Here is a 23,266-nt window from a genome sequence, read left to right as displayed (position 1 = left end):
CTTACTAAGCAGTTCATTTTTCTTCAGTTTCTTACCTGTATTCAAATCTATGCCAACAAGTTGCTTTGATTCTGAATGCTCAGTCTGAACTTTTACTAGTGTCTCCTGCAGGTCAAAACCAGAATTCTGAGCAAGAACCTTTAAGAATAATAATAATAATAATAAATATATGCATGGAATAGTTTTACATGTATATATGAGTAGCAAATATAAAAGGTATTACTGTTTAGTCTTATGGAAACATCTTTAATTCGCTAATCATCTCCTTTTGAAGGATACCATTCTTAACAAATTATTTTATCTAGTCATTTTTATATTTACATAAACATTATTCATGTGCATATTAAACAATATCTTAAATTGAGTTCCTCCAATCCTACATTAATTTCCTTCCTCACAAAAACTATGTTAAATGTCAAAGGAAGTAGTACAGTATTCTGTTTTCTCTAATCCTTCTAGGTACATGTATTCTAGTTTCTCCAAGGCACTTGCTAAAGAAAGCTAGCATATTTCCAGCACCTGTGTGTCCTCATCTTCAAGATGAAAGCCACGGCCTGGGGCAGCAGGGACAGAGATACTGGTATTCGGGCCATGCTTCCAAGTTATCCCAAACCAAAAAATAATGCAGAAAAGGTACCACCAATGTGCCTCGGGGTTACCAATTTGTGTTAACAATGTATCATTTTTTTAGAGATTTTGCTGCCTTAGGGAAAGAAAAAAATAGATATCTGATATACAAAGAATCCATAAATTATGAATAATTTAATAGCCATTTATCTTAAAAAATTTTCACAGTTTTGTAACATCTTAATTCATGCATCTTATTCAGCAGCATATTGGAAATAGTTTCATGTATTTCCAAGTGGTTCACAACCAGGTTATGCAAAGAGAAAGAAATAATTCTCTGTCTATTGGTTACCTAACAGAAAACCTCTAGTTTTTCTTTTCTAGGAATTATAATGACAATGACAAATGCAGTGTGTGGGAATGTGAAACGGTCTGGAAAATTTAAAGTGATCATATTTTGGACACCACCAACAAATGAATTATCTACCCTGAAGTCTGGCTTCTAACTTTTCACTGCAATTAGTTCATCATGAACCATTTCTGAAGGAAACTTTTGGAGCTACTTCAACTTTTGAAGGTCCTAGAAAGGAACAAGAGAATAATCTGCCCACTTTGTGGAGCTCCTGAAAGAATTTGGGGCTATTATCCCAAAAGTTTCCCTGCTGGAGTTGTAAGACAGCTAAGAGAAAACTGTATGAGGGAATGTAGAGACGCCCGTCTTTCACTCTGCTGTTGGATTTCATGGGATGATATGTAAACAAACACCTTGCAGCCTAACCCGTCGTTAAGTGGCCCTAGGATGGCTGTACCTTGGGAATAATGAGCAAGGCGTCAGCAAAGGCCTGGACTCCAAGACGAGCTCTTCCTTTCACACTGGGTTTGTGGTTAACAAGAGCATCAGCTATTGCCACTTCCACTGCACCAGCCCCTGGGACCACACAGCCTATTGGACAAGAGAAATAATGCCAAGACACGCCATGCAGTGGGGGAAGAAGTGAGGAGAAAAGCAATTAGCTATACAGGTATGTTCTATTCTCTTGTCTGCTTCTAAAATGTATTTAAATATGTGCAGAAATCAAATAAATCACACAGCTCGGTAATTACTCAGTTGTCCTATGAAGCATTCTGAAGCTAAGTAATTGAGCATGGTAGATAGCTGGTTACAAACAGCTTATTCCATTGCTTATCCTCTGGCAAATAAGAGTAGACATTTCTTTCATCTTACTTCTTTATAGCTACTTTGAAAAGGCAGTTATTTATAATTTATAGTGGCAGGTAACTGATTATAATATCTGACTTGAAAATATTTTAGACCAAGATAATTTGGCCAGAGTTTTTGGTAACGCATTCTTAGGATTCAATGAACTGTTTTCTGTTTTGGAACAGAACCCAAACTACTAAAAATTTAAGTGGTCTTATTATTCTAAAGCAAGAGCTTTTGTTAAACACATCAATTTTCACATCAGGATGGGACTGTTAAATCTGCATAGTTTTATAAAGCCTATGACTTATTTGAACAAACAAGCTTCTTTGGAATCATGTTATCTTTAAAACAAAACAACACAAAAGCAATCAATTCTTTCTTTCATTGCACTCATATTTAAATTGCTATCCCCCTTTTCTGCTTCTTTTCACAACATAATTGATAAAAGCATGTTTACCCACTATCATCCATGAGGTAATTATATCTGTACATCCCAATCACATATTTTAAAAAGCTCCTTGCTCAATGTAGGATACACTCAAAAGAATATTTATGTATGTAAGGTATAAAGAATAAATACACAGGGCTGGGGATTTAGCTCAGCGGCGTAAGTGCCTGCCTTGCAAGCACACCATCGTGAGTTTGATCCCTGGTACCGATAAAAAAAAAAATAATAAATATACAAATAAACAAATGTATCCACGTACCTACCACCTAGTTTAAGAGTCAGATTACCAATACTTATGAAAACTTCCTTAATCTTATTCCCCTATGAAAACACATCATACTAAAATTTGTGGAATGCTACTAAGGCAGCACTTAAAGAGAAATTTATATTACTAAACATATTTGTATCATTGAACACCTATATAAATAAAAAGATTTTAAATCAATTAATTGAGTTCTTGCCTTAAGAAATGAGAAAAGAGGAAATGAAACCTAATGCAAGCAAAAGACAAGCAATCATAAATATCAGAGTAGAAATTAGTGAAACAAAAATTACCAATGTCAGAAACGAGAGAAGTGACATCACTACAGATTTTACAGATATTAAGAGTAATAAAAGAATGCTATGAGCAATAATGTTAGGCCAATAAAGTGGAAAACTTAGATCAGAGATTGACAAACTTGTTGTAAAATGCCAGTTAATAAATACAGTCATACTTGGGTTCACAAATGTTTCTAGCATTCAGCACAATTTTTCTTTCATTTAGGAACTCCGCCTCATCTTCCCTGCTCTGACACCTAGTCATGGCTTCCTCTAGTGGAGACTGCAGTTAGGCACAGACTGTGTACACTTACTGTGAAGTTTTTTGTGTGTGCCTTTTAGCACAAAAAGTGTTGTACAGTACTATTCCATCTGTCATGGCTCCCAGAAAGTGCAGAGCAAGCATGGTGGTAAAAAGAAAACGCCGGGCAGTAACAAAGGTGACAAGTATGCAAGAGCGATAATGATGCTAACAAGAAAGTGGAGAGCAAGAATAGTAAGAAGGAGGTTGTGAGGAAAATAATCACTGAACTGAAGAAGAAAACTGTAGAAAAGACTGAGCTGGCTCTGGAGTACAAATCAGTGAAGTCAACAATGTCGACTATTTTGAAGAATAAAGATGCCATCAAAGGAGGCGATTGGCAAAAGGAGTAACAATGTAAAACAAGCAGAGAATGCAGGTGCTGCAAGAGGTGGGAAAACTTTTACTAGCTGAAGGAGAAACAGCTGGCTATGGCCTGTGGCAGAGAAGCTATGAAAAACCCAGGATTATGCAAGAAAACCCCTGTACCAGTCCAACAAATGGTGAATTTAAAGCCCATAGAAGGTGGTTTCATAAATGCTGCTAGAGATGTGGCACCCACAGTGTGACAGATATGGTGAGGCCTCCAGTTCTGACATGGCCACTGAAGAATTCCCAGAATTCACGGAGGCAGAAGGATATTTCACTCAACAAGTGTTTAACTGGGATGAAACTGGTTCTTCTGGAAGAAGATGCCAAATAGAACCTGTATCATACAGGAGGAAAAGGCACTGCCAGGGCACAAGCCCACAAGGGACAGGCGAGCCCTTTGGCTGGGTCGGAATGCAAATGCGGACCTGATTAAGCAGCTACTGCTGTACCATTCTCAGACCCTTTGTGTATTCAAGGAACAGGATGTGCTCAAGACCACCTGTCTTGTGAAGGCAGTGTGAAAGCCTGGATTACAAGGCAATTGTTTATGGAATGGTTGCATGAGATGTTTGCACCCACCTTTAGGAAACACCTTTCTGACAGCCAACTGCCTACAAGGTGCTTTTTTCTGATGGATAATGCCCCAGCACACCCCCCAGCCTTAGTGGATGATATGGAGGCTGAGTGTGACTTCATAAAGGTCAAGTTCCTCCCTCACAACACAACACTTCTTCAGTAGCCCATGGACCAGCAAGTCATCTGCCACTTCAAGAAGCTGTAACAAAAAGTGCTCTTCACCAGGTGTTTTAATGTCACTGAAGAGATGTCCTGGACTCTGAAAGCATTCTGGAAGAAACACTTCAGAGTTCTCCACTGCATCAATCTTATTGACAAAGCCTGGGAAGATGTCAAGAGCAGACCTTAAACACAGCCTGGAGGAAACTGGCCAGAATATGTCACCAACCATGACTTTGAAGGGACTGATGCACAGGTAGTGGAGGAGACGGTGTCCATGGGCAGAGATGGTCTGGATAATGATGTTTCAGACACAGAGGAGCTTTTTGAGGGCCATGCGGAGGAGCTGACTACAGAAGAACTTGCTGAACTCCAGAGTGAACAACAGAGGCTTGTTGAGGAGCACCCACTAAAGAAGAAGAAGACAGGAAGGAAGTCTGAAAATTAGTATGGAGATTCCTCAAAAACCTGAAACTAGAAATACTACCGTTTGAGGCCAGGGATTTAGCTCAGCAGCATAAGCACCTGCCTGGTGAGCACAAGATTGTGAGTTCAATACCAAAAAAAGAAAAGAAATACTACCATTTGATTCAGTTGTGCTACTCCTAAGTATATTCTCAAAAGAATTAAAGACAACATATAATAACGATACATGCATACCCATAATTACAATGGACCATTCACAGTAGCTAAGCTGTAGAACCAGGCTGGTTGCCCATCAACAAATGAGTATATGAAGAGAATATATTATCTATAATGGTATATCTTTCAGCCTAAAGGAGAAAATAATCATTTAACTTGCAGGAAAATACATGGAACTGAAGACCATGTAAATATACCAGATTTACGAAGTTAAATATCTCATGTTCTCTCTTAAATGGAAAATCTAAAATATAAATAAATGAATAAGTGAAATAAAGGAGAGATGAGTGAAAACTTGAAGATGGACTCTTGGAAATGGGGACAGGAGTCAGTGGGAGGGGGGAAAAGGGGAGTTTAGGTAAAAGGACTGAAAATTATCAAGAATGTTTATACATGTACCAATTCCTCCCAGATGAACAAAATTATTCTGTATTGCAAGCATGCATTAATAAAAACAAATCTAGAAAAAACACCAGTTTGACACTTTGTAAAAGTTAGACATACACCTACTATAACCATTGCATCCTTAAGCACTTTCTGAAGAGAAACGAGCACAAATGACCATAAAAAAATCTACACAGAAATATTCATAACAGCTTCAACCAGTGAATGGATAAATTGGACCACATTCACCCAATGCAGTACCAAGGAGCACAGAAACAACTACTGATAGGTGTAATAACAGCAACGAATTTCAAACTAATTATGCAGTGTAAGACGCAGACCAAAATAGAATACATACTGTATTAGTCTATTCATATAAAATAGTAGAAAATTCAAACTCATCTGCAGATGAGTTAGGAAGCAGAGCAAGGCACGTGGTGACATGGAGAGCTGTGGAGGGAAGGGTGACCAGCAGGCATACTACCCTGAGTGAGACGACATCTGGGTGCTCACTTAAATACGTGCAATTCACTCTGTCACTTATACTCAGTAAAATTATTTAAAACAAACTTCAGTGATGGAATTTTTTTTTTCTTTTTGATACAGGGTCTTGTTATGTAGGTCCAGTTGGCCTTAGGCTCACTTTGTAGCCCAGCCTGGTCTCGAACTTACAATGATTCTCCTGCCTCAGCCTCTTGAGTGCTGGGATTCCAGGCCTGTGCCACCACAGCTGGCTCTTGAAATAATTTTTAAATAGAGCAGTCCATTCATTCTATATATCCTAAATTTTAACAGTCAGATGGAACTATCAAAGGCTCCATGCCTGGATTATGCTTTTCCTGAAAAAAAAAAAATGCTGGAAGCATCCACTATAAAAAATAGGAAGAAATCCTTACATAAAGCCCCACATTATTTCCACTTAAGAATGATGTATTTTCTCCTTTCCAATAATGAAATTTATGTAACTTATCATATTTCTTTATATTCCAGCAACATAAATATTAATAATGATTACTGTTTGTTATTATTTATGTTCTTTTCCCTAGATTCTAATTTTCCAGTTTTACTATGATTTCACATCTATTTTTTGTTTATCAGAGAAAAGCTAACCATTACTTAGGTTTCTTATCATTCTTTATATATATTTCATATATCATAAAACATCCTTTTAAAGCATACTTCTCAGTCACTTTTTAGGAGACTCATAAGACTGCAACTACCATTTTTACCACCTCTCAAAAAAAAAAATACTGTGCTCATTATCAGTTGCTCACTTGACAATCATTAATCTACTTTTGGCTTGCATGGATTTGCTTGACTGGACACTTTCTATAGATAATACGTGGTCTTCTGTATTTGGATTCTTTTATTTAGCATAATGTTTTCAAGGTTCATCCATGTTGTAATACACTCCAATACTTTATTCCTTCTTATGGCAACTCGGTCAACACATACTGTTGCTTAGCTTTTTTGTTACAGCCATCCTGAAGGTGTAAAATGGCATGTTTGTTGTTTGGTCTTTCATTTCCCTAATGACTGATGACGTTGAACATCTTGTCATGCACCTATCATTCTACTTTCAGTGTGAGCTTTTATCATATTCTCTACCTTGACTCCTTTTAGAAGGTCATAAGTTGTCAATAAATAATAAAGGTTGCAGGGTGTTGTTGAACACATTTTAGATACTAGCACTCTAAGATACTGAAGCAGGAGGATCACAAGTTCAGAGCCAGCCTGGGGACCAGGGACATAGCTAAGTGGTACAGCACCTGAGTGCAAGGTCCTGAGTTTGATTCCCAGTACAAAAAAAAAAAAAAAGCCAGTCTGGGTGACTTAGTGACTTAATAAAGCTCTGTCTGAAAAGAAAGAGGAGCTGAGGATCTAGTTGACCTTGGATTCAGTCTCCAGCGCTGCAAAAGGATGGTGATGATGTGTTAACATTTCCTTCCTAAAACTTCACTATACCTGAGGTAATTAAATGAGTTCTGAGCTATTAAAGCTCTTCCATGGTTTAAATAATAACTTCCTGGTGGACCACAGGGAGGACAACCAGACACCAGCCCCTTCCTGTCAGTCTGCACCATTCGCGGCTGTGAGGAGAATAAGAAGCTAGCCACTTCCTGTGAGCCGGCCTGCAGGGAGGACAGCCAGATGCCAGCCGCTCCCAGTGTACAGGCTGGTGTCCCCTAACCATGAACAACCCACTGATCTGGGGGAACACGCTGAGATGATGACCACTGAGGTGGAATACGACTTAATGCTTGTAGCATTTAGTGTTTCTTTGACTTTGCAGGCCTAATGCTAGCTGGTGCTCTGTTTATCTATTTGGAGGATGGCAATGCACAGGATCTCCTTCTGGGGGTGCTGCCCATTGTTAAATCCCTGTTGTCCAGTTTTAAGGTCCTGTATCATCTTCATTGCTTTGTTTGGCTTTATTCTGTTGTCTTGACTTTATTGTATCTGATGGCATGTGCAGCTGTTTCAAAGACAACAAGACATATTATGGTAGCCATTTTAGATTTACTATTATCTTGTTTTGAAGTCCTATATTTTGTTCATTGTTTTGTTTTTATTGGTTTTATTTTGTTTTGTTAGATTTTCCTGTGTCTGATGGTATGGGCAACTATTTTGAAGACAAGAGGCATTATGGTAGCCATTGTTGATTTCCTATTATCTTGTTTTAAAACCCTGTGTCACTTACACTGATTTGTTTTGATTGGCATTATTTGGTTTTATTTTGCTTGGTTTTATTCTCTTTAAAATAAAACCAAATTAAGAAAAAAAAAGAAATAACTTTCTAAAAGTAACAAAGACACTATAATATTTCATTGCTTTCTCATTTTATAAACAAATTAATTAAGAGGGCAGCACCCTATTAAGAATATTCCACAGGAGCCAGCCATGATGGCACATGCCTGTAATCCAAGCACTCGAGAAGCTGAGACAGGAGGATTGCTGTGAGTTCAAGGACAGTCTGGGCTCCGTACTGAGTTCAAGGCCAGCCGGAACTACAGAATGAGACTCTGTGTACACACACACACACACACACACACACAAAAGAATATTTCACAGGAAATCGTTTACCATCCAAGCTACAATCTGTCCAGAGCAAAATGAAAGAATAGTAAATATTCTTTTTTTAGTTTTTTTTCAGTAATGGGGATTGAACCCAGGGAGCACTGAACTATATCTCCAGTTCATTTCTAGTTCTTTCTTATCTTGAGACAGGGTCATGCTAAATTGCTCAAAATGACCTCTAACTTGAGATTCTCTTGCCTCATCCTCCCAAGAAGATGAGATGATAGGCATGTACTACCATACCTGACCATTCATATTTTATAATACTATCTATACCTTAACAAATTTATTTTTACCTTGAAAATATGTGAGGTTCACACCATCACAGAAAAAGAGCTTACCATCTTCAATGGCATTCTTAACAGCACGAAGCCCATCTCTTACGGCATCCTTGATTAGAGTGAGGGTATGCTTATTTGGTCCCTTGATCAACAAGGTAACAGAACGAGGGTTAACACAATCCTCTATAAAAGTGAACTTTTCTTCACCCTAAAGGATGGCACACAGACACAACTTTAGGGCTGGGAACAAAGCTGTCTGGTAGAATGTTTATCTGCGTGCATGAGGTCCTGAGCTTGAACCCGGGCAGTGCAAAAACAAACAACAAAACAAAAACAAACAAAACAATCCCATAACTTCAATATTTAATCTTATGAAATAAAGATCTCATTTATATTATAACAAATTGGTGTGAATTTTTCTTATTAAACAACTAAGTTATGTTTAAAAGTAGTTAAGTTACATTTGAATTCTTAATGTTTAGATTAAATTAATTGCAAAATCTGTCCTCTGGGTTAGTCAGATCTCCAAATATGAAATGTAAATTAAAAGGTTAGAATTTTGAAAAAAGGTTTAGTGTTCCTATCATAACCACTATTCACAGAAGTACTCACTAATGTATACTCAAATACAAGACCAGCATGTCCCAAGCAATCTATATCAAGGTCTTCAAGAGAATTCACAGCCATTCCACCACAAGCAAGAGTGAGTCTGAAATTATATATATGTCACTATAGCTTTTGTGAGAAAAAACACAAATGCTAATTTTTGCAGACAAAAAGAAAATTAATACAGAGGACTGCATTGTCATTGTATATATTTATTAACTACTATGTGGTGTTTAGTGAAATGGCTAAGTTGAGCTAATTAACATATATATTACCTCATATATATTACCTAGCGTTTTTGTGGTGAGAATGTATAAATCTACCCTTAGATTTTTTTCAACAATATATTGTTATTAATTATAGTCACCATGTTTCACAACACATCCTGAAACTTGTTTATTCTTCCTATGTAAATTTTTTTGTCTTTTTGAGGCAGGGTCTCACTATGCAGTTCAAGCTGGCCTAGAGCTCACTTTGTAGACCAGGCTGGTCTCAACTCATCATGATCCTCCTGCCTCAGCCTCCCAAGGGCTGGAATTATAGGCATGTGCCACTATGCCTGGCTATTCTTCCTTTGCAAAAGAAATTCTGTATCCTTTGAAAATCTCTTAAACTCCTCAAGCTCCTCACTGTCTGAGCTCCTGGAAACTACAATCCTCCTATCTACTTCCATGAGTGCAACATTCTTAAGATTCCATGTACAAGTGAGATCATGCAGCATATTGTTTTTAAAATCTGCTTTAAAGAAAATGAAAACTTCCTGATACTTCAACAAAATTCTGAAATAGGTTAATAACCTTGATTTTTGATAGTTTAATTATATACTGAAAGCCAGGCATGGTAAAACACACTTGTAATCCTAGCACTCGGGAGGCTGAGGCAGGAAAATCATTGCAAAGTCAAAAACCAGCCTGGACTATAAAGTTACTAACTCTGCAGAGGGTTTCAGTCTCCCTGGAGCCCTAAAGATCATGCTGCATTGTCTCATTCTTTTGAGCCTTTGCCATGCACTCATTTGGGGGGTTGGGGATCTAAGCACAGACTCCAACACACACCTAGCCTCAAAATTTGAAATCTGTATACTACTTTTTGCTCACCAACATTTACTAGTAAGCTAAAAAGAATACACTTGGGAAAATTTCAATTTAATCTGTTAAAAATCTCAGGATACAGAATTTGTAAGCTTACCTTTCCATATTTCTTCTTTTTGCTCTGCGAAGAGCTATTATTCCATGTTTTGCAAGAGTATCTAAGGAAAATGGGTCAATTCCCTACAATCAAATTAACATAAAAATTATAAACATGTCTTCTGTCTTTTGGTTTTTTGTTTTTGCTTTTCTTTGGACTAAACACGTACTAGGCAAGTATTCTACCACTGAACCACAACCTTAGCCATAAATATATTTTAAAACAGTAGTTCTCAAATTTATAGTTTCAGCACTATTAAATACATTTAAAAATTAAGAACCCAAAGAGCCTATGTTTATACAAGCTGTATCTATATTCATATCATAAATTAAAACTGAGATTAATACACTTAAAATAATAATAAACCTATTCCATGTCAACAAATATTGCTTTTTAATGAAAATTTACATTTCCAAAAATATATTTATATGAGAGTGATTATAATTTTGTACATATCTTTAATGTCTGTCTAAATAGAAAACAGGTAGTCTCTCTCATATACAGCTTCTATACTCAGTATGATATGGAGCTTTGGTTCAATTATAGAAGAAATTCGCACTTATTAGAATATGGGAAAGGGAAGAATATTTTAATAGTTTTTTCAGATAACCGTGGATACACTGTTCTCAAAGTATGTTTATACCAAAACTCAAGTAACGTAGCTTCTCAGTGGTTACTGTCAGTGAGGAACACTGAACCATATCAGTGAACTTTGCAGACTCTCTCCTATTAAAATCCGTTGGTTTTACAATTCAATGGATTATGCGTTCACACATAATTTTGTAAAACCCTGCATCTACTAGTCATTCACAAACTATTGGCTCACTGAGTTAGGCTCAAATATTAGACTGGAAGCAAATACTCTCAGGTATTTTCCCTGAAGAAAACTGCTTCGTTTATTTTTCAGCACAACCTACCAAATACCCAAATCTAACCATAATTTGTCTGTCAGTCACATTTTCAAGGCAAAATGGCTTTCCATGAAAAAAGTGTCTAGTTTAGCTCACAGTTCAACGTTACAGGACTTTTCCTTCAAAATACCCTCACATTGTTACACAGCAGAAGTGCTTTGTCTGTGCCTCATATGTTTCCACATAGAATTATAAAAGGATGCATACTTAAGAATCAATATTTAATAAAATTAGTTAAGTTTTACTACCTCATCCAGGCATTCTTAAATGAAACTGCCTTTTCTTTACCTGCATGTATATAGTGGTTTGGCAATAAAGAACATAGCGAATAGCATAGTTTGGTCTACTGCTTTATTTGCATAAAATTGCTAGCAGTTCTGTCATGGCTTTTGCACTATTGCTGCAAATGTCAAAAGAGTGTAAAAGGCACAATGATTAATATGAAAATAGTTTTGACTTCAGATATCATGAAAGTCTTAGGGGTTAGGCAGTCCAGGAGTTCACTTTGAAAAATGCTGAAGATACTTTACAAATAATTAAACTCTAAGTTAGCCTTCTCACCTTTTGATTAATGACAACAAATCCCTTATTGGAACCAGAGCAGACTTTGTCTTTCAGGTCTATTATTTTTTGTACTCTATCTTCAATAAATTTTCTTTCAGCTTTTACCAATTTCTCTTTCTCTTCTGCCGTCTTATAAAAGAAACCAGAGCTCACTTCTCTAAAATGTTAATAAAAACAGGCTAGTAAAGGCAGTGGGAAGAAAAAAAAAAAAGAGGAAAAGCTAGAAGTCTATACTAAATGTCTGGGAGGAAAGGAAAAAGTTTTTTAAACTTTTAGAAAAACAAATTTCAAAAGTTATAAAGAGAAATGATATGGGCAAAATGTACTTATGAACCCCTCCCTCAAAAATGTGCAGCTAGGGAGGGTAGGGCAAGGGGCGCTAGATATAACCAAAGTATACTATGTGCATGTAGGAGTCTGCCAAAATGACACCCATTAATCTGTGTAGTCAATGGGAAAAATGAGTCAAAACTAAAAGAGAGAGAGAGAACTGAACACATACGTTTTTTCATATTCTAGTGATACATTGCAAGTGAAGATAAATGCATCTTCAACCCTCTTCTTCATTGCTGGATGACGGGCACCATGATCCAAAACTAATCCTCGGATCAACCTATTAAAATATGCAATATTTCTTACTTTGCTTTTTTTTTTTTCTTTTTGGTACCAGGGATCGAACTCACAACCTCACACTTACCAGGTAGGCGCTTACATAGCTGAGCTAAATCCCCAGACCCTTACTTTACTATTTAAAATGTTTTATTTAGTCTGTAGTGGCCATGCATAGTGCTCACATTCATCATCAGAATTTGTACCAATTTTTCCTACTTTAAATACACACTCTAAAATTTGGTATAAGATTAGAATTACATTCCAAATTGTATCAAAATGGCCAGGAAACACATTGTTTCTTTGTGCTGATTTCAGACCTAGCATATAATTAGTAAAATTAGGAAAGAAAATTTACTTTAACACAGTGTGACTGAAAAGTCACAATGAAAAGTCAGACCAGAATTATTCTCTATGTTACACAACTCAAAAACATTACACAGCTGATCCGGTAATGAAAGACAGACACACAATGGACTTCTTAGGGACATTTGTTCATAATAATTATATGGAACAACTAAAAATTGTTAACCTAAATGTTCAACAATAGGATATCGCTCAGCAAATAATGATCCAACTATTTGACGGCCATGAAAACTATACAATAACATGGAAAAATATTTGTAAGACTAGCTGACAAGCACAGGAGGACAAATTGTATGGAAAACAATATTGTAACTATTCTTTTTTTAAAAAAAGCATCTTGACACTCAAGGAAAAGCATAAGGAACCTAAGAATAGGGTTGACTTCAGTGGTAGGAATATGGGTAATGAAAGAGGAGGCTTTTTTCCTGTTGCTTCCCTAATATCTTTTCTAGAGTAAATATTTTTATAACTTTGTAGAAGTCATTTATGCAAGTTTAAGGGGTAGCATTTCTATTTAAGAATCTTTTATAGCCAATAACTGTTATATAATAATGAAATATTTTAATAGGTCAACGTAACTATAAGGAAGATTTCAAATGCTTAAATAACTCCAGCTCCAAACCGAAAATGAATGCATACTGCTTACAATGAAATGGCAACACTCCTTTTCAAGCTCCTTCATGCTTCCTCTCACCTAACGCTCATCAAATGACCTTCCTTCTTGCAGAAAACAAAAATAGTTTCCCATCACTACCTCTGCCAATCCTTGGCACATAAACTTGAACCTGCTACTCTGAGCAAAATGCCTGTGCTTCTCTACCTGATTGACTCTTACACTTGTATATCAGATTCTCCCTTTTGTTCCTGCACTGCCCCCATAATTCTTCTCTCCTAGAGGAACACCCTCATCAGGAAACAAACTTGCTATGATAATTCTCATCTTTTAAAAAAAAGTCTTTACAGCTGAACTCTGAGTTGTCTACATCGCATTTCCACTTCCTCCCGTATCATTCTTCTTGAGCCCGCCTGCAGTCCGACTTTCATTTCCACCTCTTTGAGTGAGTTCTCATTAAATTTACCTCCCTAGAAAGCTGTTTTCCAACTGTAACGATCAATTTTCAGCTCACAAAAATGTACTTAAACTTATGGCAGCACATGACACAGCTGATTACTCTCTCCTTGAAGCACTTGCTCTAGGGTCCTGGGGTTCTACTCTTTTGGGTTTCCCACCTCATTGACCACCCCCCTTCTCAGCCTCCTTCAATCTTCATCTTTTTAAACTCTAAACACTGGATGCCACGTTGGTTCAAACTTTAAGTTAACTCTCTTCTCTGTTTATTTTCCTTGCCCCCAGTGAATTCGCTCACTCTCAGGTCTTCAGGTCATCAGTTTACCTGCTGACTCACAAGGATTGTTTCCAGTTCAGATCTCTACTCTCAACCCCAGACTTATCTTGCCAATGCCCTGCTCAGTATCTCCACAAGGCACCTTAAACATACATTGCCCAACTTGAATTCTTGATTTACTTCCCTAAACTTTCTCCATCCCAACGAGCACTCCACTTTTGCACTTGATCATGCAAAAAACCTGAGACATTCTTGACTCCTATTTCTGTCCCACTTCATGCCCAACCATTACCAAATTATTGCCTCTCCCTTCTATGTTATCTTGATCTACGCTATTTTCAGTGCTCCTTTGAGCAACAATAGACTCCTATTGTTGATCTCCCGTTTATTTCTCTGCCTCCCCATCACCAACTTTCTCGACTGTATTCTCCATACAACAATCACAGATCTCCTTCCAAAATACAAATCAAGAACTCGTTACCTTCAGTATTGATGGGCTAATTGGTACCAACCCTAATAACACCAAAGATAATTAAAAATGTTAAGTTAGAGACCAAAATGTAATTCTGGAGAGTTGTGAGATAGTAAAGAATTACTAGCTGGGCATGGTGACACATGTAGTGCCAGCACTTGACAGGCTGAGGAAGGAGGATTGCCAAGACTTTGAGACCAGCCTGAGGTACATGGGGAGTTCAAGGTCAGCATGGATTTTATAGCAAAATTGTATCTCAAAAAAACAACTAAAGAAAAGAATTACTGAGCCAAAACTAAAAATAAAAACAGAAACTTCCAGGCAAGTAGAGCACTGTAGGTACTTTTATTCTGAAGTCATTTGACAAGCCCAGCAAACTGAACTTTGGTTTGAGTTAACTTTACAGTATGAAGGGGACAAAATTTAAAATCTCAGGGCTCATCCAAAGAGGGGTATCTCATAGGAGACCCTCTTCACACTAAGCTTAAGCCCCAAACGACTACATATTCAGCATTATGCAGAAGGATGAACTAGAAATAATCATTTCTCATGTGGCTTGCCTTAAGAATCCACATCAAATGAATAAGCAAAAAAACCCTCAAACTATAAATTTAAAGTAGTCATTGGGCTCCCTGTAGTAGAAAATGCAAATCTTCTCTGCAGAAAGGCACCTTCCTCCTAGGTCTCAAATTACTTTTACAAATACTTCTTAAACACAATGACTGGTACATGTAGAACAAGGCATAATGAGTAGATCTAGAAGAAGACAATAAACACCAAAACAAACCAAATTATAGGTATTATACTTCTCAAATATGAATTCTATACTCAAAAAAACAATTTAAGGTGAGTTGGGAAGGATGTTCAGGGAACAGGAAACCATAAGAAATAACATTGCAGATTTAAGGAAGAACTAGAATTTCTACAGGTAAGCAAAGACTTCTATATGTAACATATATGGCCACTAAAAATCCAAGGCAGCAACAGACATGCATCTGTATGTCTACCAAAAAGGTATTATGATATTTATACAGACATTATTTATAAAGGCCAAAACTACCTAAATGCTCATCAATAGTAGAATGAATAAACTGTACAATATTTTTTTCTATAAAACTTTTAATCAGGGCTGGGGATGTAGCTCAGCAGCACAGCACCTGCCTGGCAAGCGCAAGGTCCTCAGTTTGATTCCTGGAACAAAAGAAAAAAACTTTTAATCAGTTCAGGCTCATAGTTATTGGACCTTCAGACTGCATTTAGAGTAGGTTGTTGGAACAGAAAAACACCCAAATGAAATCAAGAGAGTTTTTCAAACCATATAGAAATAACAGACATTGGTACCTCTTTAGCACTCTTAAACTGTAAAATATTAATAGAAGAAAATACTAAACAGCAATGAGAATAAATGATTTACTAATACATGCAGCAATATGGAAGAGTTTCACAAACAATACTGAGTGAAAAAAATCAAACACAAGAGCACCTACTTTATGATTCCATCTATACCAGTATAAAACTGCATAGTTAATCTATGATTTAGAAATTCAGGTTCCTCTAGAAGAAATAATAGCTGGAGAGAGCACACAAGGGGATTTTAAGGTACTTATAAGTATCATTTCTTTATGCGTACTGATTACACAGGCACATTTTAAAATGTATTAATCTATGTTGTTATGATGTGTGTGCTTTCATTGTATTACTTTTCAGTGTATTATACTCCATTTAAAAATTTTTCTAATCAACAGACTGATTTTAAAGAAGATTGGATATTGTTTAACAGAAAATTACAGAGCAACAGATTAATCACTAGAAATTATCCAGAATGCAACACACACAAGACAACAGGTATAAAGTACATGAAAGACAGAATAAGAACATCACATGTACATTTAACTACAAAAGGAGAACTAGGGCTAGAACTGAGTAAGTGTTTCGGGAGATAATGGATGGGAATTTTCTGGAACCAAGCACATCAATTTGTAGACACAAAAAGCCTGATAAATATCAAGCACAATAAAAGATGCCATAGCTACACTTCATAGCAAAAGTAACATTAAAGACAAAGAGAAATATCCTTAAATCACCAAAGTAAATAAATACGGATTTCATTTAAAGAACAGGTCAATTCTACTTCCGGGAGAACATGGCAGATAGATAGCAGCAGCTATGGAGGCTCTCTGAGATACCCCCCTTAAAATCCAGGAATGGTGCGGTACGAGAAGTCCTAAGCAAGGGGAGATACACCCTAACAACCCAGGAATGAACTAAGCTAAGAGAAATCAACTGGAAATCCAATCCTGGTGCTATAACAGGAACAGATAAAATCTCAGCGTGGGAAGCTAGAACCTGCCCTACTGGAAGCCACAATTTGAATTTCCTGCTGCTGCTGCTGCGTCCAAATCTGCAGGGCAGGGAGAGAGATGCGTGAAAGCTCTGAGAGCGGGAATCTATGAACGGAGTTGAGAGCAGGACTAGCAGGGAGCCCTACATTGACTTGCGGTGAGTGTGCGGAACGAGGACCCTTTCATAGAGTAGAAGGCTCCAGCAAAGGACATACTGGGACCAGGCAGACTTGCCAGAACAGGACACTACAGTGACATTAGCTGCATATTCCCCTCTCAAGTGGGATTGGTGGGGAGAGCCTGGCCTGTGTGATGCTGCTGACTAAGACCCAGTAGGCTAACCCAAACCAGGTCCCAGCGCCTGGAGGTGCACCTTAGCAGTGAAGCCTTCGATAGGTTGACCTGGAGGGGTGGGCCCAGCAGAGGCTGCCGAGGTTTGTGTCTGCCTAGTACACTGCAATGGGTAGGAACACCTAGCCGATGCAATTCAAACAAACTGTAACCGACAAAGAGAAAAAAATGGGGCCTCCAACATTCGCTTGTATGGAAGGAACAAAAAGTATGGGAAGAGGGAGCAACAACAAAGGGTCTTCAGCCCCCAATCCCGAGAACACTGATCCAGGAAAGGGAAATGCAAAGGAAGAGAGAAAACATGCAATAGCAGACATGGCACCAATAGACATAAAACAATATCTCCAGAGCCTCACAGACAAGTTTAAAAATGAAGTATTTAATGAAATAAAGCAAGATATAAATAGAATAGTTAGAGAAATGCTAAGCACCGCCCAAGAAAAAACAGATGGTGAAATGGAAGAACAGAAAAAAAAGGGAGAATTGTTTGATGGAAAAAATAGAGAAAACATAGAATACGTGAAGCAGGTTCAAAGAGATTACCAGGAAACTAAAAACTCTATTGAAAGCTGGCATAACAGCTTGAAAGAAACTAAGGATAGATTATCTAAACTGGAGGGCAGATTTGTAATATGGGAGCATGAAATGAAAAACTTCTTTAAAATAACAAGAAAACAAACAGCAATAATACAAAGGCTAGAAGATGATAAGAGAATCTATAACTTAAGAATTAAGAACATAAAAGAAGAAGTAGGGATACAAACAAATGGACTACAAAAGCTATTCACAGAAATAATCCAAGAGAATTTCCCTAATTTAGCAAAAAGTAAAGATACTCAGATGTATGAGGCATCAGGACCCCAGCCACCTACAACCCAAACAGAGCTACACCCCGGCATATAATAATCAAAATTCCAGAAATCCAATATAAGAACAGAATATTTAAAGCCATCAGAGACAAGAAACAGATCACTTACAAGGGAACACTCATCAGAATTACAGCAGACTTCTCGGCACAAACCATCAAATCACGAAGAGCATGGGGGGGTGGGAATAATTCAAGCTTTGAAAGATAACAACCTCCAGCCAAGACTGATATATCCTGCACAACTGTCCCTAGAAATTGATGGAAAAATAAAGTGCTTCCAGGATAAAGAGGAACTAAGGGAATTTACAACCACCAATTCAACTCTACAGAGAATACTGCAGGATATTCTAAAAAAGGAAAATACCAAGACTTCAGAAACAGTGGCAGAGAGGCCACAATGAATGGAGCAGAAAGTGAAATGAAGACAAACTGACAACAAACAACAGAAAAAGAGCTCAACAGAAATGAGGCAGAGAAGATTGGATGGTAGGAACAGCTATTTTAGAGAAAACAAGACATCATAATAGCTAGTGCTGATTTAGTATCATATTGCTTTGAAGTCCCATCAAGCTTTTATTCTTCTGTCTCCATCGGTCTTAACAGGTTGCATCTTACTGGATTCTATTATATGTGATAATATAAGCAAAAACTTCTATAGACAAGGAGATTATACAGAAACCATTGTTCATTTTCTGATAGTTGGTTCTAAATACCCTGTAATACTGTCATTCTCTTGAATAGTTTTACATTGTCATGATATGTTTGGTGCTACAGTATACGAAGTTATACTCAAAGATTTCAAGGAAAGAGACACTATGGTAACTACTTTTATGTCAGGATATCTTTGGTAAAACACTATTTTGCTTAAATGGTTATGCTTTGACCTGTGCTGGTTTGTTGTTATGCCCTCTTTTATCTCAACCTCCTTTTTTTTTAATTAGTTACTTTTTTATTTTTATCTTTTTAATTAAAGGAAAAATAAAAAAAGCAGGATACACTGTAGTAACCCACTTTAATTTCCTATTAACTTGAGTTGAAACCCTGTATAGCCCTCACCATCTTGCTTTGACTGATTTTCCTCTATTCTGCTTTGCTTGATAGTACCAAGTTCGAAAGTATAGGCAAAACTGTGAAGACAATAAGATTCGTTATGACACCCATCCCGGTTGACTATTATCTTCTTTTAAAGTCCTGTAATGTCTCCAGTGTTTTGGTTTTATTCTTTACTGTTTTGTTCAATTTTATTATAACTGATGATAGGCAATTCTTTTTAAGATAACAAGAGGCAGTATGGTAATCATTGTTGATCACCTAGTATTTTGTTTTTACATTATCTATTATGTCCATCCTTTTGATTTGACTGACTCTGTTCTGTTATAGCACTTTTGGTTTTACTGTCTTCAAAAAAAAGTAATAATAACTGTGGGAGTAATAAAACCAAAAATGTGTAATTGTCATTGTACAAAAGAAAGGAAAAGAAAGTGCTCTAAAGAATATAACTGCATATATATTTAAGTGTATAAGATAGATAACCATATTACTGAGTTTTGTTGGATCATTGAGCAAAACTGTTTCCAGTCTCACTGTTTGAAAGTCCACTTTATATGCTTTAATTTTGTAACTTGAACAACTATTTCTAAGATAACAATATGTAATCTATTAACTAGTGATTTCCTACTATTTATGTTTTCTGAAATTCTGCATAACTTGTACCCTTTTTCTATTTTTTTCTCCTTAAATAAAAAAATCTTTTAAAAAAAACAGGTCATTTCTGAAATGAGGCATAATAAAAGCTAGAAGACATAGAACAGTATCTTTACTCAGCTCAAAGAAAATGCTCTTTGACTTACAATGAGAACACATCTAGGTAAACCTAGCATAAATTCAATACATCACGGGTCAAAAATACATTTAACCAGGCACCATAGTGCATACCTGTAATCTCAACTATGCAGAAAGGAAAGCAGGAGGATGGCAAGATGCTGTTCCCCCGCCAAAAAAATACAAAGGGCTGGAGATGTAGCTTAGTGACAGAACTCCCGGATTCACCCCTCAATATGAACGTTTCAAGCACCGGAGTTTAGCCACACCACAGAGCTTTCTGAGTTTACTCTCACAACTGAACAACGGGCTGGGAAGTGAGGCTCACTCCCACACTTACTGCAGCTGTCACAAGAGAGAATCACACTGCGTATACCAGAAAATGCTCAAAATTCAAAGTCCAGTTTCTACTGGATGCGTACATATCACTTTCACACCACCATAATATCAAAAAATCACGCATCAAACCATAAGGCAGAGACCAAATCTGTAACTGCCTGCCTAGTACAGCACACAATGAGAGCACCAAAGAATGAAGATCAAATAAGATATTTTCAGACAAGCAAAATTTGAAAGTATGCATCCAGTAAACTTTTGCTTAAAAAGTCTAAAGTATGAGGGGTCAGGGATTTAGCCCAGCAGTGTAAATGCCTGCTTGGCAAGGGTATGGCTGTAAGTTTGATCTCTGGTACCACAAAAAAATAGTCTGAAGTATTACTTTTAAGCAGAAGGGAAGTACAGTATTCCTTCACTTGTCCAAAGTTTTGCTTTCCTTTGGTTTCAGTTACCCATGGTCTCAGCTATCCACTGTCAACCATCAGGTCTGCTAACATATGAGGAATTGGAAGAACTTGAATCATCTACAGATGAAGAGGAAGGTGAAAAGTAAAATACTGAGCCACATATGGTGGCACATTTCTGTGCTCCTAGATATTTAGGAGGCTGATGCAGGAGGGTTGCAAGTTCAAGGCCATCCTAGAAAATATGAGATCCTATCTCAAAACAGGAAGGAAAGAAGGGAAGGAAGAAGAAAAAAAGAGAAGGAAAAAGGGAAGGAGGAGGGAGGGGGAAAGGTAGAGACAGAAGAGAGGGAGAGGGAGGGGGAAGGGAGGGGAAAAAGGAAGAACAAGAAGAGAGGAAGAAGGAGAAAAGGAGGAAGAGGAGAAAAAGAAGTTATGAGCAGAACCAGCAATGAAAAAATATTATCAAAACTTTCCAAAATGCCTCAAATTATAACAGCATTAAATGACAAAATTATGTGGAGCACAGCATTAAAGCCACCCAAACGATCACTGAAGTATTAACCTCTCCAGCAGCACTTTGATGAGATAAAAAGGGACAACAAGGGCCAGGGATTTAGCACTTGCCTGATAAGTGCCAGGTCATGAGTTTGATCCCCAGTACCAAGAGAAACAAAAAGGGACAACAATTTCTGATTACAATGTTCTTCCAAAGATTTCAGCGGAAATTATCCACCTCCCGACAGCATCAGATGGTAAACTAGCGCACAGCATGATGCCTATGTGATTCACCTCACTTCATCTCGTCACACAGGCATCATGTCGGGTCACACTGGCACAGAAAAGTGAGTATGGGAGGGTATTTTGCGACACAACATTCACATAACTTTATTATAGCATATTATTACAATTGTTCTATTTTATTATTAGTTATTGTTGCTGATCTCTTATTGGACTTAATTTATCAGTTAAAGCATATCATACATATAGGAAAAAACAATACGACTGCCTCTTCATATCAGCAGGTTCTGCATCCAAGGATTTAACCAAGTGAGGATTGAAAATATTCTGAAAAAAATTACATCTGCACTGATTTTTTAATTTTTTATTTAGTTTTTTGTACCAAGGATTGAACTCACGACCTTGCATTTGCCAGGCAGGTGCTTACACCACTGAGCTAAATCCCCAGCCCTCTGCATCTAAACTGATTATGTACAAACTATTTTTCTTATTAGTAGTATAACAATCATTTACATAATGTTTACATGGGATGGACATTATAAGTAGCCAAAATATGACTTAAAATACATAAGAAGATGTTCATAGGTTATATGTAAATACTATGCCATTATATATAAGGGACTCGAGCACCCACAGATTTTGGTATTCACAGGGGCGTCCTACAACCAATGACCCACGGATACAAAGAAAGAACTGTATATACGGGGTCGGACAATCTGCAATTTCAAGCATCTACTGGGCTCTGGAAACATATTCCCCACAGGTAAAAGGGGCCTACTGTAAACCCATGTGGAAGGTTGATATGTAAAACCCAAATAGAGCAAATCAAGTTGGAAATCAGAAAGTAAATTGTATAAGCATTCTATGTAACATAATAATAGTATCAAATGGGATTTTAAAAAACAGTAACAATAACATGGTTCAGCAGGGAGTAAATGGAGCTACTATCCAGAAGATTAAAGGCATTGATTAAGTGTAGATTATATATGGTGTAATTTTTAGATCAATCATAAAATAACAGAAGTATGGAACTTGCAAACTACTAAAGAGAAAAAATAGAATAAAAATACTTTAAAAATTGAAGATAAAAGAAACAGAACAAGTGGAGATAAATAGAAAGTTTTTAAAAAAAAAACAAGATGTAAGCTTAAAATTAATATACCCAGAACTATTAAATGCAATGGGTTAAGCCAGAGATTTAGCTTAGTGGTTCAAGCGCTTGCCTGGTAGGCACAAGATCATGAGTTTGATCCCTAGTACCAAAAAAAAAAAGAGAAAAAAAGACATTAATAGATAAAAGACAGTCCTTTTATCTCAGTACAAAAATTCAATGCACCAGGAAAATAAAATGCTTCAAAACTATATTCACCTAATACCCAGGCTTTATACAAGCTAGACAAGTACTTTATTACCAAGGTATATCCCTTGGTCAAGACAGTCTCAAAATGTATAAAGCAAAACTATAAAAACAATAGAAAATGAATCCACAATGGTTATTCAAAGACAATTAAATCTTTCAGTAACTGATAGAATTATAATCAAACTAGAAATCAATAAAATAACTATAATTTTCCCATATAGTTTGAAATTTACAAACATACTTCTAATAGAAACTAGAAAATATTTTAAGTGGAATAAAAATGGTAATATTATGTATCTAAATTTAAGGGCTACAGAAACTCGGCATTGGTGGCACATGCCTATAATCCCAGAATTTAGGAGGCTGAGGAGGATCATAGGGAGTTTAAAACCAGCCTGGGCTACAAAGTGAGCTCAAGGAAAGCCCAAA

The 23,266-nt window shown here is 36.8% G+C and overlaps 1 protein-coding gene across 6 annotated transcripts in view; it reads right to left on the bottom strand.

The window, feature by feature from the left end:
- The window catches only part of Cct6b (chaperonin containing TCP1 subunit 6B), a 64,078-nt gene that overhangs the window by 2,281 nt on the left and 38,531 nt on the right, over window positions 1–23,266 (bottom strand). For 5 of the 6 annotated variants that reach the window (XM_063250951.1, XM_063250953.1, XM_063250950.1 and 2 more), the window contains exons 6-12: window positions 12,324–12,434; window positions 11,819–11,978; window positions 10,347–10,429; window positions 9,165–9,261; window positions 8,613–8,760; window positions 1,377–1,510; window positions 36–138 (exon numbers count right to left, since the gene is read on the bottom strand). In XM_063250951.1, the coding sequence (XP_063107021.1) occupies window positions 36–138; window positions 1,377–1,510; window positions 8,613–8,760; window positions 9,165–9,261; window positions 10,347–10,429; window positions 11,819–11,978; window positions 12,324–12,434 (836 nt within the window). The remainder of the gene's footprint in view (window positions 1–35; window positions 139–1,376; window positions 1,511–8,612; window positions 8,761–9,164; window positions 9,262–10,346; window positions 10,430–11,818; window positions 11,979–12,323; window positions 12,435–23,266) is intronic. The other variant, XM_013152096.3, reaches the window with a different exon arrangement.

The sequence above is a fragment of the Cavia porcellus genome, unplaced genomic scaffold, assembly GCF_034190915.1.
Source record: "Cavia porcellus strain 051 isolate PalLab524CR breed Dunkin Hartley unplaced genomic scaffold, mCavPor4.1 scaffold_6, whole genome shotgun sequence".
Lineage (NCBI taxonomy): Eukaryota > Metazoa > Chordata > Mammalia > Rodentia > Caviidae > Cavia > Cavia porcellus.
Note: the sequence above shows the minus strand (reverse complement) of the source record. Positions and strands in the feature narration are given on the sequence as shown.